The 17,174-nt window shown below is 44.2% G+C and overlaps 1 protein-coding gene across 1 annotated transcript in view; it reads right to left on the bottom strand.

Annotated features, from left to right (window-relative positions):
- LOC126278692 (uncharacterized) overlaps positions 1-16,851 on the bottom strand; it is a 49,944-nt gene extending 33,093 nt beyond the window's left edge. The window contains exon 1 of the mRNA XM_049978953.1: positions 16,668-16,851. Coding sequence (XP_049834910.1) covers positions 16,668-16,850 — 183 coding nt within the window. The 5' untranslated portion in view covers position 16,851. The remainder of the gene's footprint in view (positions 1-16,667) is intronic.
- Between the last annotated feature and the right edge of the window lie 323 nt (positions 16,852-17,174).

Raw genomic sequence — 17,174 nt, 5'->3', positions numbered from 1 at the left:
CTTTCTCAAATCACCACTATGAGACAGTGTATTGGCCTGCTTTAAGCATGTCAATGCATATGTTCTTGCTCGCCTCTCTGTTGGCCCACATTCAACTTTTGACAAGTTCTCTTCTTCTCGTTGCTACACTGGTGCACAAGGCACAGATGCTTTGCACAGCTTTCCACTTTATCACCAGAAAATTACCTAGGCCACAGCAGTGGATCTTGATTTGCAGATTCTGTTGCACTGCATTGGCACTGGTTACCAACTTTCAGCTAGACAAATTTGTACCTCTGTGGTTCACAGATATTTTGCCCATCGGCACACCCTTGCATTTTACCGAGGTGTCATTTTGCTTTACACCGTTAATAATCAGTCATGTGTTGTGGTTCCCAGTTTCTCCAGCCTGATGTGCTTCATTTGTTACACAAGTGTCACTAGAGCAACATTTGCTGGCGCGTATTCATTGTACTTGGAACAGTCTTGATGCACAAAGTGAACAGATGACTTCTCAGTGCTGAGCCTGTGCTGAACATTAGTCAGCCCCACCTCAGCAATTCTTTGAATAGCCCCAGCCCTCAAGCACTTTGGCAATTGTTGCACTTGGATTTTACTGGTCCTTACTCTAATACGTTCTGGTTCACAACAAATTTTCCTCGTGGTTCCAATGCACTCTGCTACAGTGTATTTCACGATGCAAGCCTTGTCATTGATCTTTTGCCTCAAGGGATTGCCTGAAGCGATTGTGGCAGACAATGGACCTCAGTTTGTTGCTGCCAAGTTTGAACAGTTTTGCACCTCTTCCGGCATCACCCACAAGTGTTCTGTTTCACCCACAATTCCATGGTGAAGCTGAAACATTTGTATGTATATTTACGCAACAGATGGACAAACTTTGTTCCTCCCTCACATGGGATCAAGCTTGGTTGATATTCTGGCCCTCCTACCACTCCCAGCCATGTGATGGACCATCACTGGTGGAGTTGTTACATGGATGACACCACTGACTCTTTCTTCAGTCATTGCAATGCCGGCAGCAGGTGGCAACCATTCCTCCCAGACAGGCAAAGTATCAAACAAACAATCTGGTCTTTTGCAGAGTGCATAGCAGATGGAGGCACTAGTAGTGAGGCACCAGTTTATGATGTATTGGTTGCTCCAAGTTTCTCCTACAGGGACCAAGATGATTGCCTCAGTGCCACCAGAATCAAATTTGTCCTTGTGAATTGTGTAATCATCCAGCAGGCTTTGCATTTTCAGATTCCATACCTGCCTGGACGCAGCAGCCCTTGCTGCACCCGGCTCCCACAAGCACCACGCCATCAGCACCAGTCTCAAAGACAATGGAAGTCGGCGTCATTTTACAGTCATCGTCTCAACAGCCACAACTGTCTGGAGATGGGCCCCCCCTCCTAGCAGCTGTCCCATATGCTGTCTGTCTCAGGCCCTTTGCAGTCATCAAGATTCCTCTGCCTTCATTTACTGCTCTGTCTCTGGATGTGGGTGCACACTCCCTTTTTGACTGGTATTCCTGAGCAGGCTCAGGTTGTATGCTGGAGGGTGGACGGGAGCTTGGCGTCAGCCTCAGTTTGGGCTCCCATCTCTTCATCGCGACCTGCATCCAGACCTCCCCACCGTCGTCGTTTGCTCATCTACACTACAAGACAAAAGTGAGGAGATTTGGGATTGGGGGGGGGGGGGATGTGGTATCACATACTGATATCACTCCATGTCCATGGGTATCATTACGTTGGTAGCAGATTTGCAAGTTTCCATTCAACATCGATAGTGGTCATGATAGTTTGGGTAGACTCAACCACTTAAAAAAGTGATGCTATACGGATGCCGCCTGGTCATGGCTCTGTCTTCACCGTTTGTGCTTCAGTACAGAGAGAGAGTTTTCCTTGTGGACATGGTGATAGCTGGACTTTGTTTCTTACTGTCCCTTTTGTAACGAGTCCTCTTACACTTGGAGAAATACAAATAAGTAAATCTTCTGTTTGTTGAGTTAACTAGTTCGCTAATTATATCTGCTCCTGTCCAGTTCTCCTACGATGACAGTTGCCGCGCCACTCTGTAGCCCACCGCTCCTTACCACTGTGTACAAAGTCGCACATGACATCGTCAATGCATTTCAACAGAGAGGTGGCAAATGTAATAACAGAGACGTACGAAGGTCAGCATGCTCTTTGAAGTACCCAATACAGTAATCAGTCAGTCTGGTGGTGGCAAGGAAACGATATGATCACTAGGAAAATGGTCACTGTCACAAAGGTCATCATGTAGTAACCAATGTAGCAAAGCTACAACATCAAGGGAAGAGATCATAAGATCATTAGCTGAAAAACATGCCTTGGGTGGCACTGAAGTGGGTAGGAGGACCATCATTGAGAAGGCACAGGTCTATGAGAAATCTGTCAATTAGAAGGCCCCAACCACACAGACGATGGTACCTGCTGAAAGCCCCAAGCAGGGGATAGAGGGGGAGAGGGGAGAGGGTAAGTAAACATTGCAAATGCACCCAGACCACTATTTCCTACAGATAGGCATGAAGGAAAATCCATTCACCAATGTCATACAAGAACAAAGGTACAGTTCACTCCAGATTCCCTCTCGAGACCAGTGCGGTTCCGACAGAACAAACTATAACTACAAAGTATTGAACAAAGTTCACCAGTGAAGTGTGTTTACTGAAGAGCAATGGAAATTGCAGAAGAAGGGGAAAAAAAGGTGGTGTTGTTCTGCTAGGTGACAGTAGTACCCATTACATTTCAACTGAATGATCAAATGACTGGAGGCCAGATTAAACCAGAAGGGGCCAGGAGACCAGTCCTGCAGTCATGTCACAGGATCACTGCTCATCACCAGTGGGGATGAAACTACATCCACAAACATTGGCTCAGAATACAGCAGTGCAAGGTTTGTTCAAGGGGCTACCCACATTGAGCACAGAGACAGATGAAGAGTGGCTTCTTCAGTCATTGTTTGCTGTTGGGCCTCTGGCACAAAGGCTGCCAAGGAGAGGGATCTCAAGAGGGAGCCCTGTCACTGGTAGACGCCAAGGAAAGAGAATGCTTCTCCAGATGGATGTAGTAAGGTGTTCCCAACGATGGTAATAGGGAAACCACAGGAGAGGAGGATGGTGGGAGATCTGGTTTGGAAAAGTTGGGGGTGGGTGTGCAGGAGGAGGAGGGGGGGAGGAGGAGGGGGGAGAAGGCGGGGTGGTAATGATGTTAGCATAATTGATTGTTATTAGCCACAGGATGTAGGCATTCCTATTTCTTTTGTGCCTCAAAATATGACAGATAGTCAACAGATTTGTATTCCTGGATCTTCTGTTCTTTCTTGAAAACTGGGCAAACTGGTGAATGTAGGGGGTGATGTACTGCACAGATGGCACACAGAGGACTACCTTCATGGAGTAAGTGTCCACAGTTGCTGCATTTTATGTTCACCGTGCAGTGGGCTCACATATGCCCAAAGCGTAAATGTCTGAAGCACCCAATAGGTGCTAGGACATACAGCTTCTCATCACACCTGTACACAATGACTTTAACTTTGAAAGGAGGACATTCCCTTTAAAGGCTAAGATAAAGGCACCTGTATCCGTACGATTTTCAGTGGACCATTTTTGTATGCATCTGATGAAATGTATGCCTCGCCACTAGAGATTAGTCTAGAGTTCCTCACTTTTATGGAGTGCAATATCTCTATGGACGATGATTCCTTGGATCATGTTCAAAGTTTTTTGTGGGAAACTGGTCACAGGTATGTCACTTAGATGACTGCATGCATGAAGAGCTGTAGATTGGACAGCAAAGGAAGTTTTAATCAATAATGAACCATGTCATGTTTTCCCAGAGATTCAACTTCCCCAAACTTTTCTTCAGTGTTTTCAACAAATAAATAGTGATTTCACTGCAGTAAAAGTATCCCAACCAGTTCTAGTACAGTCCAAGTACTGAGTGAAGTATTTCAGTCCCAGACATTTGACTTGGTCCTCTTTCCCAGGGCGTAGCCAGGGAAGTAAACATCATGAAGTCTTTATCTCTCTGCATTCTAATAATATTCCCATCTGAAATAACTGCTGGAGCCTTGCAACTCCCAGTGGAAGAAAGTTTAATTCACTTCATGAGTGAATCTTCCCCCACAGTACCATCCAGTCTGAATGTCGGCTGACCCAGCCAGTCAGTTACGCAGCCAGTAAACCATTGCCCTGAGCCCCTGTGCACCAGCCATGACAGCACATACTCCCTGGCTTGCATGGGAATTCTCTGCATCATCAGGGGGGCTACCACCATGCAGGTACTTGACAACACACTGACCAATGGAATGGCTAACATGCTGGGTTTTGGGTGTAGTACCTTTGCAAGAAAGGTAGGGTGCAAAGAAAGAAGGCACAAGAGGTGGAATATGTGTCATGGTGGGCAACCTTCCTTGCACTATCCAAACTTCTGTAAAATTTTTAGGAAAGGAGTAGCAAGTAAAACACAACACGGGGACCATATAGCTCAGAATGAAAAGTTGTACAATGCCAGAAGGGAAGAAAATGAGTGTCCAAACTCATAAACCAGATCCGAGCACAATAATTACCAAGAAGACTGTCCAATGGGAAAACAGAGAAGAAGAAAGAATAGCAGAAGGATAGACTTGCAGCACAGAAAGGATATTAGTACTGCAAAAGTACCCAAGAAATTAACTCAAGAAAGAGAGTAGCAACAAGCAGGATCATCAATTTAGCGAAGTTTGGTTGCTACTGTGAAATGTGGTCTGCTGACAACATGCTCACTACGCACCTACTCTTGGTAGTGGGCAGGAAGTGAGGGTGAGAAATCACATGTTAACTGCTAGCTACTACCTGGAATGTCAGTACCACACTGGGTAATCCCTGACACTGGCTTCCAACTAACAATGCTGTGAATTCTCTCCTACAACTTTTTCTTGTACCGGGTGATCAAAAAGTCAGTATAAATTTGAAAACTTAATAAACCACGGAATAATGTAGATAGAGAGGTAAAAATTGACACACATGCTTGGAAGGACATGGGGCTTTATTAGAACCACCCCATATTGCTAGACGCATGAAAGATCTATTGCGCGCGTCGTTTGGTGATGGTCGTGTGCTCAGCTGTCACTTTCGTCATGCTTGGCTTCCCGGGTCCCCAGACCTCAGTCCATTCGATTATTGGCTTTGGGGTTTCCTGAAGTCGCAAGTGTATCGTGATCGACCGACATCTCTAGGGATGCCGAAAGACAACATCCGATGCCAATGCCTCACCGTAACTTCGGACATGCTTTACAGTGCTGTTCACAATATTATTCCTCGACTACAGCTATTGTTGAGGAATGATGGTGGATATATTGAGCATTTACTGTAAAGAACATCATCTTTGCTTTGTCTTACTTTGTTATGCTAATTATTGCTATTCTGATTAGATGAAGCGCCATCTGTCTGATATTTTTTTAACTTTAGTATTTTTTTGGTTCAAATAAAACCCCATGTCATTCCTAGCATGTGTGTCAATTTGTACCTCTCTATCTACATTATTCCGTGATTTATTCAGTTTTTAAATTTATACTGACTTTTTGATCACCCAGTACTTTGATCTGACACAAATTATCATCACCTGAGGACTTCCATGACTTGCTAACAACTTCACAGACCAACCTGGATGTGCACACATGTATTCTAAACAAGGAATAAATTTCCTTTTAATCAATGAAAAGCTACGTTTTATACCTCAACTGTCCTTGAAAGGATGTCCAAACTTTGCCTATACTTAACTGATAGTCTAGATAATTAATATGATGTGACATCTGCTTGCACCATGAGCATGAGAATCCTAAAGATCTGGAGGAATGCCAAGGGGGTTGTTTCACTGATTCTAGGAGAAGAATTAAACGATAACAGAGAAAGTATTAAGCACAACTAAATTACTGAGAATGGACACAAGATCATCAGTGTCATGTTCATTAACCTACAGCTGCTCCTGATTACTGCTAGGGGGGGGGGGAGGGAGGGGGGAGATAGATAGATAGATAGATAGTGGGAGGGAGAGAGAGAGAGGGAGGGGGGAGGCGTGCAGGCGGTTTCTGTTTTCTCCCCCCTCCCTATACATGTCTGCAGCCCTCATACACATTGAAATCTCCACACCACAGTAGCTAGATAATCGCTTAAATTGCCAAAACCAAATGGCACAGCCCATATATAAAGTGGAACATTGAGTGGCAATTTCATTTCCTGCATTTGAAGGGAACAACACTGCAGCTATCCACGTGTCAATGAAACTGTACGGCAACACAGCACCATTGTATGACAGCGTGGTTCGGTGGAGCCAACATTCTGAACATGTCAAAACATGTCCAAGTGACGACAACATAGTGGAAGACCACATCTAACTGAAGAACCAGGACTCACAATAGAAATAGACGCCTTTGTGCTCAAAGACAAATATATGACAACCAACGCAATAGTGTGAAATGTGGAAATCAGTAACGGACCAGTTTTTCAACACCTTGCGTGTCACTTTGAATGTGATAAAAGGTCACAACATACAGTTTTCTGTGACTGCTCACTCCCATCCACAAAGTCTGCCAAACTGATGAAATAATGAAAATATTGCAGCTGTTAGCAGGCCAGTCCAATTGATTTTATCAGATATGATCCCAAAACAAAGGGGGGAAACTAGAAATGGAAATATGTGGGTTCACCACTGCTAAAATAGGCAAAGAAGCAGACATTATCGGCCAAGGTGATGCAGAGTGTTTATTGGTATTACCACAGTATGATGCTACCAGATTATGCTTGAATGGGGCAAAATAGCACAGGAGCATATTACCAAGTTCTCTCGTCAAGATAAAGCACTGCTGGAAGCTTTCCAAGGACGTGTTTTTGTTACATGACTTTTTGCCAGCTCACTTGGCACAAAATAAAATCACAAATGATGTTTCTTTGGGCTATCTAATTTTGCCTCACCCCTAACCCCATATTCTCTTGATATGGTCCCAGGGTGTCTTCTTTCTCTTTCCTCTAATAAAGATGACGACAAGGTGACTTTCAAGATGGATCGCTTCCTGCAGAGCCAAAATGCAGACTTCTACAAACGAAGTCTCCACCAAATCATCCACTGATGGGAGAAAAGTGTCACAGTGAAGCACGCATATGTAGGGAAGAATCAACATCAACAAGTTTTATGGTCGCAGCTTGATTTTGAAGTTTTCTGACGTGATAATGGCCGCATGACGGGAATTAATGGATTCTGATGAATGGTAGCTCGAACTACATGCATTCCGTTTCAGAAGTCATTAGAGAATTCAATAATCTAAAATCCACAGTATTAAAAGTGTTTTGAGAATACCAAACTTCTGGTGTTTCCCTCACCATGGACAATGAAATGGCTGGTGGCCTTCACTTAGCAACTGAGAGCAGTGGTATTTGTACAAAGCTGTCAGCACTTACAGTCAGGCAACACTGTTTGAGATAATTGCAGAAATCAATGTGGGATGTACAACAAATGTATCCATTATGACAGTGTGAAGAAATCTGGTGCTAATGGCCTACTGCAGCAGACGACCGATGCAAGTGCCTTTGCTAACAAGACAACACAGGCTGCAGTGCCTTGCACGGGCACACGAGCATATCAGTTGGTCTCCAGACGACTGGAAAACAATGGCCTGGTCAAACAAGTCCCAATTTCATTTCGTAAGAGACGGTAGGGTTCGGGCAAGGTGCCCTTGAAGCCATAAGCTCAAGCTATCAACAAGGGAATGTATAAGCTGATGGTGGCTCCATAATGGTATGGACTGTGTTTACATGGAATGGACCAAATGGTCCAACTGAACTGATCGTTGACTGTAAATGGTTATGTTCTGCTAACTGTAGACCATTTGCAGCCATTTATGGACTTCATGTTCCCAAGCAGTGGTGGTATTTTTATGGATGACAATGCTCCATGTCACAGGGCTTAAATTATTCTCGAATGGTTTGAAACAAATTCTGGACAATTTGAGCGAATGATTTGGCCAACCATATTGTCAAACATGAATCCCATCAAACATTTATGGGACATAACTGAGAGGTCAGTTTGTGCACAAAATGGCACAAAAGCCTACACCAGCAACACTTTCCCACTTATGGATGGCTACAGAGGTGGCATAACTCAATATTTGTACAGGAGACTTCCACCAACTTGTTGAGTCATGTCACATCGAGTTGCTGCATTACCCTGGGCAGGACAATATGTATACCACAACTTTTGTCACCTCAGTGTATCTTATTTTATTTATGCTGACGATGTTGCAACCATTCTCCCAGCTTCCTGTTACTGCAATCAGATTTTGTTATCTGTTAGTTAAGTGAGGTTTCCACTGCTCTATCCATTGTATGTTTTCATTTTGACTACTATTTAAGACTCCTAACAAGAATTCTTTAAAAATCCTAGACTAATTTGGTTCTTTACGTCCATTTATTTATTTATTAATACATGTAAACCTCTGTTTATTTCCCTAGTTTGGTGCATTTGTCTCCCCGACTTATACACTAAACACAAGATTTGTTACGTAAGACACCCCTAAATGAGAGGCATAATAATTAACTTGGAGAGATCTTTCTAAATTAATTATACGCTAAGAACCAAAACTACTTGTAGCGTCTACTGCACTACTTTTAATACTGAGAGAGACTCCTTAACTGATGGGCAGCTCCAGCACCAAATTGCAACAGAAAGGAATAGCCTAAATGAATGAACATTACTACAGTTACAGACACAGTTAATGTCCCCTCACCTTTCACTGGCTCGAGTATGCAGCTATCAATGCAGCGAAGTCAGGTCGTGTCCTGCCTGCTTGTGCCTGAAGCACCCCACTCATACAATGTGGCAAGGCAATGATGTCGCAAGGTCATGCCGTGTGCTTTACGTAAGTCAAAAAAGATGGCAATCAGGTGTTGCCATCTGGAAAAGGTTGTTCAGATGGCAGACTCAATGGACACAAGATTATCAGTGGTAGTGTGACCATGGCGGAAGCTGCTGTGAGCAGGCCATGTGACTCCAGGACCCAACCCAACAGCCGAACAGCCGACATACCATACGTTCAAGCAGCTTACAAAGAATGTTGGTGAGGTTGATAGCTATCCACATCATATGGGTTTTTATTGGTTTTGAGCACAGGAACGATTGTGCTCTCCCGCCATTGCAATGGAAAGACACCATTGCACCAGATACGATTGAAGGTGATGAGGAGATGTCGCTTGTAGTCAGATGAGAGATGTTTAATCATCTGGCTGTGGATCCGATCAGGCCCAGGAGCTGTGTCGGGGCAATGTGCAAGGGCACTGAGGAGCTCCCGCTTCGTAAATGGGGCGTCATAGGATTCACTGCAGCGTGCAGTGAATGAAAGCAGCCATTTGAGTGTTCGAAAGGCTGGGGGGTAATTCTCCAACGCAGAGGCTTGAGCAAAGTGCTCGGCAATCGCGTTTGCATTGGTAGAGAACACGCCATTTATGGTAACAGTGGGGACACCTGTTGGGGCCTGGTACCCAAAAAGACGTTTGATCTTTGCCCAGACTTGGGAAGCTGACATATGGCACCCAATGGTCAACACGTACCTCTCCCAACACTCCTGTTTCCATCATTTTATAAGCTGGTGTACACAGGCACGGAGCCGCTTAAAGGCTATCAGATGCACTAGGGAAGGGTGTTGCTTATGTTGCTGTAGAGCTTGCCGATGCTCTGTAATTGCCTCAGCGACTTTCAGTGACCACCAAGGGACTGCCTTATGCCTCAGGCACCCTAAAGAGCAAGTGATCATGTTTTCTACCGCAGAAACAATTGTTTTAATCCCCTACTCAACCGACACATCGATGTTACCATGTGGGGCACATTTAACGGTGACAGCAGGGGTGAAAGTTTCCCAGTCCACCTTGTTCAAAGCCCATTTGGGCAGGTGTCTGTGGGCCTGATGCTTGGCAGTGACAGGAAGATGGGGAAGTGGTCACCTCCACATAGGTCATCATGTGCTCTGTGGTGGATAGATGGGAGAAGTCCTGGGCTGCAAATTGATAAATCAATGGCCGAGTAACTACCATGAGCTACACTGAAATGTCTGGCGGCCCTAGTGTTTAAAAGGGAGAGGTTGAACTGAGAAGGTTAAGTTTCAACATCTCTGCCTTGGCCAGTAAGCATGGAACCACCCCACAAGGGGTTTGGGCATTAAAATCTCCCAAAAGTAGCAAAGGTTAGGGAGTTGATCAATCAGTGCAGCTAATACATACAAGGGTACTGCACCATCTGGAGGAAGATATACATTGTAGACAGTTATTTCCTGCATCGGTCTTATTCTGACAGCCACAGCTTCAAGAAGGGTTTGAAGGAGCACATGTTCACTACAGACTGAGTTTAGGACATAAACGCAAACTCCACCTGACACTCGATTATAGTCTCTCTGGTTCCAGTAATATCTGCTGCGAAGAGCAGGGGTTCGCATTGCCGGGAACCAAGTTTCCTGGAGGGCAATGCAGATAGCAGGTGTAAAGCTTAACAGTTGCCTTAGCTCTGCCAGGCGGTGGAAAAAACCACCACAATTCCACTGAAGGATGACGTTATCATGAGACTGGGAAGGCATGGAACATTCAATGAGGCAGTCTACGCCTCAGGGTCACCTGCTGCCATCGACTTTTTCCTGAGCAGTCTATATCCATTTTGTCAGAGGGTCTGGCGAGATTTAGGTCCTCAGCGGACGCCAAAACCTCCACCCCATCCTCAGACACAGAGCTGGTAGGTAGCAGTGGTGTGGGTGCCAACGCAATTTCCTTGGTCCTAGGGGTTTTCTTTTTGGATTTCTCTTGCTGCTCTTTGGGTATCGCTGGCTGGGAGGATTTCACTGGCTCAGCTTCCAGGACTGAGGATGAGCATGACGCCCTATGACCAGCTGCATTTGGGTTCTTCAGCCACTGGTGGGTGTCTTTTTTTTCCGCTAGCAGAAACCTGGGAAGGGAGTGACCTAAGGGACCCCTTCCTAGCGAGAGAAGCCGAAGACGACTTCCGCTTCTCCAGCTTAGAAGTGGGGACAGGCATCCACAATGGTTGTGGGGGTATTGCTCCCAAAGTAGGTGGTGCAGGAGCAACTGGGAGCGAAATGCACCCCACGATCAAGCTCTGCAGTCTTCCAGCTCTGAAAGGTGACTTGGGTTGGTGGAGCTGATGTTGCCAGAACTGTTGTAGCGGCTGTGTAAGATGATGTCATATACAATCGGTAGAAGTGTTCAAATTTTCTCTTAGCCTCAGTTTAGGTCAGTTGGTCTCGGGTCTTGTACTCCACAATTTTCCTTTCTTTTTGGAGAATCTTGCAGTCTGGTGAGCAAATCAAATGGTGCTCTCCGCAGTTGACACAGATGTGAGACAGGGCACATGGAGTATTGGAATGTGATGGGCGTCCGCAATCTTGACCGGTGATGCTGGAAGTACAGCGGGAGAACATATGGCCAAACTTCCAGAACTTAAAACACCACATCAGGGGAGGGATATATGGCTTTACAACACAGAGGTAGACCATCACCTTGACCTTCTCAGGCAATGTATCACCCTCAAAGGCCAAAATGAAGGCACCGGTGGCACCTGGTTATCCCTCGGACCCCGGTGAACACACCGGACAAAATGTACACCTCACCGCTCTAAATTGGTGCGCAACTCATTGTCGGACTGCAAAAGAAGGACCCTGTGAAACATGATACCCTGGACCATATATAAGCTCTTATGGGGCGTGATGGTTACAGAAACATCCTCCAGCTTGTCACAAGCGAGTAACCCCCGTGACTGGGCAGAGGATGCAGTTTTGATCAAGACTGACCCAGATCTCAGTTTGGACAAGCCCTCCACCTCCCCAAACTTGTCCTCTAAATGTTCAACAAAAAACTGAGGCTTCATCATGAAATATTCCCCATCAGCTCTCGAACATACAAGGTACTGGGACGAATAAGATCCACTGTCATTCTTAGCCTGACGTTCCTCCCATGGTGCGGCTAGGGAGGGGAACAATTTGGGGTCGTACTTCTGTGTATTGAATTGAGCTTGTGATCGCTTAGAGACTGCTGGTGTTTCACCACCAACAATAGATGATGGGCTACTCTCCATCGTGTGTCATCCGCCCTGATGCCCCACCTTCTCCGACCAGGGGCACTCCCCACGGGCAGCACCCAGCCGCAGCAAAGGCCACCTGGCATGATGGCCATTGCCGGGAGTCTCGATGCCCCAGGGGGATGTGCATCTACCCCTTGGCATACGGGGGGAATTAACGGCACAAGCATCAGCAGAGTGTTCCCTATGTGGTCAGGGGGCTACAACCAAAAGGGTACATGGCGGCCCAACCACAATGTACTGGTTACCATACTGGATATCAGGTGCAAAGAAGTCCTTGGTCATCATCGACGCAAAAAGCGATTCTGCATAGTGCATGGTAGAATATGCACGTAGGAATGTGTCCTCGACCAAGAGATGAAGAATAGGTGGGACTGCAATGTGACAATGAGAAAGTGGGCTAAAGATCTCAATGCACGATTTTCACAATGCACCACATAAGGTGCCCTTCCCCAATTGGCTTGCTCTTTGGGAAAATTTTGAAGAATGGAGGTCAAACCCAACAGGGAACCATCGCATAAAGGCCGAAACGTGTGAAATTCCTTTTAGTTGCCTCTTACAACAGGCAGGAATACCTCGGCCGTATTCTAACCCCCGGAACTGCAGGGGCAGTGTCTTGCAACAGTCACTGAAATGTCGGAATTTTATAGTTGACAATGCGGCCTCAAACGTAGAAGAATTTTATTGACTGCAACAATGGCTGCGGAAGCATACATTTACATTTGGATTATGATGATTATGCATTTCAAAGGACTACTCATCTTTGATATCTGTCTTCATTCCACTGAAAATTCATGTAAAATTATGTGAAACAAGAAGAATAGAGAAATCAGCTCCATGGTCTTGGGCCTTATCAAGGTGGTTTAAAATTTGGTGGCAGTAACTTAAGCCAGATGTGTTAAAGTGAGGTAAAACCTAGATAGCTAGAAACTGTATCCATCACGGGGAACAGATGCCCGTGTGGAAGTGGCCACCGGGGAAGGGGGACGAGGGGTTGGGGGCTGAATCCTTGCAACAGTGGGAAGTGCGCCCTCCACACCCATTCCATTCCAGCATCACTCAAGGATACATCAGGAAGAGTCATTAGATTCAATACGATAAATAACTTATGGACATACTAATGCAAAAATGCATGAAAATGCAGGAAGAGAAAACAGCTGGAAGCCTCACACGACACACGTAACAACAAGAGGAATGAGAATTTCACTCTGCAGTGGAGTGTGCACTGATATGAAACTTCTTGGCGGATTAAAACTGTATGCCGGGCCGAGACTCAAACTCGGGACCTTTCCCGAGTTGGTTGTGTTTGTAGATGTGACATTATTGTATTTTATGGTGCCCTCTAGTGATGAATGTGGACGTGCTGACTTGTGTGGTGTAGGATTCATTTATGCTTGATTGCTAATGTTACTTTGAGTTTAGGTAGTTGGAGCAGTAATGTGAGCGGTGGGAGTGTTTCCAATGAGTAAGTATTTTTATGGTGTTTTTTTGTTAGGTGTGATTAGTTGGTGTTTGTTGTGCTGAAAGAAATCTTAATTTTTTATGACGTTTTTGTTAGGTATGGATATGACATTCAGGTTCACGAGCGTATAATTTGGTGCTGCGAAGAGTTTCTGCAGATATTCGGTCTCATTGTTGCCTATGTTAAATGTAAATGTTTGTGGCAATAACATAAGGTTGACGAGAGTTCTGAGAGTTCGCACCAGGTACATGTCTTGGTGGCATTGTCGGCACGTCAGTATCTGGCACTCGATAAGGTGTGGTATGTGGTTCGAGAAATCTAGGTTGGCCATGAGGGAGATTGTTTTGCTTAGTTATTATTGTTGTTATTGGTCCTCTTATAAGTTTTGTGAACATTAGACTGATGTGAGTGAGAGAACGGTTTTCTTTTTGTCAAGAGTTTTGTTCGGAGTATGTGAAGTATAGGGGGAGATGGGTGGGTTGTTGTTGAAATTGATGAATCATAGTCTAAGAGGAAGCATGGGAGGGGCAGTTCTCGGGTTGGTTTGTTGGTGTGTTTCAGGGGAGTGGGGGGGGGGGGGGGGGAGGGGGTTACTCTGCTTGTCTGCTTACACTTTGGCAGGGTTGTAGTATGGGGGAACTAGTGGGTGTGATTGAGGAGGGTAGTACTATAATTTATGACGTGTTTTCGTCTCATAGAGGTTTGGGGAAGATGGTTATAATCATTTAGTAGTTAACCACAGTAAAGAGTTTAAGGATTATGATACTGAGGTTTGTAGTAACACCATAGAGGGATTTTGAGGGGCATTTAGATAAGTTTTAGGGAGGGGAAAGAGCTGCTCTTCCAACCTGCCAACTCATTTAGATGAGTATCACTGGAATGCTGGTGGAAGAGCGCCCCTAAGATTTCTTGCATGTTTCGTACATTTTTGAGGGCTGCGGGGAGCATGTATAGACTGAAGGTGGTGAATTGAGGGGGTTAGGTGTGGTTGTGGGGTTAATGGGATAGATTATGGATTTGGAGGGGTGAGGTGTTTACAGATTATACTGGAGGGGACCACCTAGGTGGTATTACCCGAGGCTTTTGTTGGTAAAATAATTTTTGTTTTGGTTTAATTCTATATTAATTGTGATGTTTTGTCACATTTATGGTAGGTCAGCTGTGTTTTAATTGATGTAGTTAATATGGGTTATTTGGCTTTCTGAGTTGTTGAGGTGTTTGGTTTTTTGGCGTCAGTAGCTGCGGTGGAGCTATATAGGTGAAGGGAAATGTCCAATTCCTGTGGTTTTGTTGGTGTAGCGCAATGTTGTTAGTTTCAGCTTTTTTGGATGTTATTTATTTTGTGGTGATGCGGTATTTTTTATTGTAGTAAATTTAGCTTGTCCCCGCCCCAAACTCCCAATTTTCCATATTTGTCTTGTTAGTTTTATTTTATGTTTGGACTGAAACATTGTGTCATTTCTATTTTTATTCATGTCTGTTGGTGTGTGTGATGTCATTGTCACCATTTTCTATATGCTGGATGTAACTGTTTCTGCCATATTGACGATATCATGGGCCAAAGCAGACTGGTTGAATTGGATGCTTCTGTAATGCTGAGAATGAACACTTGAAACTTATTTGTGCAATTAAATGGATGGGCAACAAATTTGCGTGTTTAAGTTACCGGTGAGATTAAATAGTGGCAGTTTTACAAGGAATAAGATGCACAGATTTTCTAACATCATGTAGTGCAGTAACAAATTTTGTGTGTGTAGGTAATTTTTCCCTTTCCATGATATGCAACTTGTTTGCACAAGGTGTTGTTGGAATGAGTAATGTGTATCACTGACATGGTACTATAATCCACTGACTGGCACAGAAGGTTGAGGAGACTACCCTTGCTCACAATGAAGCTCATGATCTGTAGTGTGTCCCCATAATTGCATAACTATGCCCCCCCTCCTCCCCCCACCTAGTCTGTAGTTGTGTGGAAGGCATGAGTAAAAGGTTCGAAAGGTATGTGATGATGTACACTGAGGTTCCATAGAATTGTATCATTGAGAACTTTAGGGTCCCTCTAATCGGGCCAGGTGTGCACTAAAGATCAAAGGCTGCTGACTGTGTTAGGGATAAACAAAAGGGTTTTTAATATTAGGCAACTTTCAATCCAATAGAGGCAATTATAGGTGTAAGAGACACAAAGTATTAGCAGAAGACTCAATGCAATGCCCCACAGAAATGTGAGTATTAAAATCCTTGTGCCCAACTAACAAAGCATTCACATCTAATGGCCAAACTTTGGAGTGCTCAGGGGAAACTTTAATCTTCCAAAAATCTAATAGGATGGCTACAGATCTGTGGGAAGGCAAGACATGGATAATAACACAAGAAATCAGAAATGCCTTGCACACATGAGACTCGGAAGTACTGTGGAAACAGGAGTGCTGGAGTGTGTATCTTCTGTCAGAGCCCAAGCCCGATAACCTCAAGTATGGACTAAATGCTGCTACATCTACAGCCACCAAAGCTCCACAACAGTTCATGACATCTCCTTCAATGGCAGTGTCTGCACTGATCCCTTAGTTATTGCTGAATGTTTTGCAGCACACTTCATTGAAGAGTTCACATGCAATAACCACAGTCTTATTGTCTGAACTGTAAATGACTTGCAGAGTGAAATTACTTATCCTTTTGTGCACAAGGCTGCCTCAGTTCATACAATGTTCCATTTAGTGAATGGAAGATCTGCAGTGCTTTAGGAAAGTGTTTACATCGAAAAATGAAATAAACCACGATATCGGGAATGAGAGTACAAAATAATTCTCAATTATTGTAAGTGTTACTGTAAGTTCACTAAACATTGATACAAATCATCTCTACAAATCAGATCCCATGAAAGATTGTGCCATACACTGATAGCGAATAGTTTTGATTAATAAAAGTAATTTTACCAAAAGACTAAGTTCATCAAGATATGTTATACTACAAGATGTAACAGAAACCAAAGAGCACACTTAAGTACCCATGTGGGCTACATATAGCTGCAATAGGTAAGTTTTCTCCACTTTTCGTGTGATTAGTCACGAAGAACAACTATTCAATAAACTTACGGTATCAGTCACTTCGTTCTCTGCTTCTTCAAGTGCCATATTAGTTAATGGTTCATAACCATCAGGATGAACGCTGTCATCTTCGCTGTCTGAGCTAGTTAAGCCAAAGGGTGCAATTTCTGAATTATTACATGACACTTCCTCCGCTTCTCTCGGCGGTTCTGGTGACCAGTCGTTGACCATTTTTCAACAGTGAGAAAACGATTAAAAAAGTTTAACACGACTATTCCTTTAGCTTCTCGTGTCACTGTATCATGAGATTTACATAAACATTAAACACTGAACAGTTGGTTCGAGAATACTCTCTCTGCCGACACAGACAATGTTTATGTATGTGCATAACTGTATATTGTATAAGTATTTTGCCTCCGAGTCTAAGATTACTGTCTTCATCAATAATTTTCAAATGGGATGATATAATATCGAAATGTATCCACAATTCTCTTCGGAGTTTTAAGTGGAAGGGTGCTAAGGACCGATTGTGATGGACTGAATGTGTTTAATTTT

Source organism: Schistocerca gregaria, chromosome 6 (assembly GCF_023897955.1).
Source record: "Schistocerca gregaria isolate iqSchGreg1 chromosome 6, iqSchGreg1.2, whole genome shotgun sequence".
Lineage (NCBI taxonomy): Eukaryota > Metazoa > Arthropoda > Insecta > Orthoptera > Acrididae > Schistocerca > Schistocerca gregaria.
This window is presented reverse-complemented; position numbering and strand designations above follow the sequence as displayed.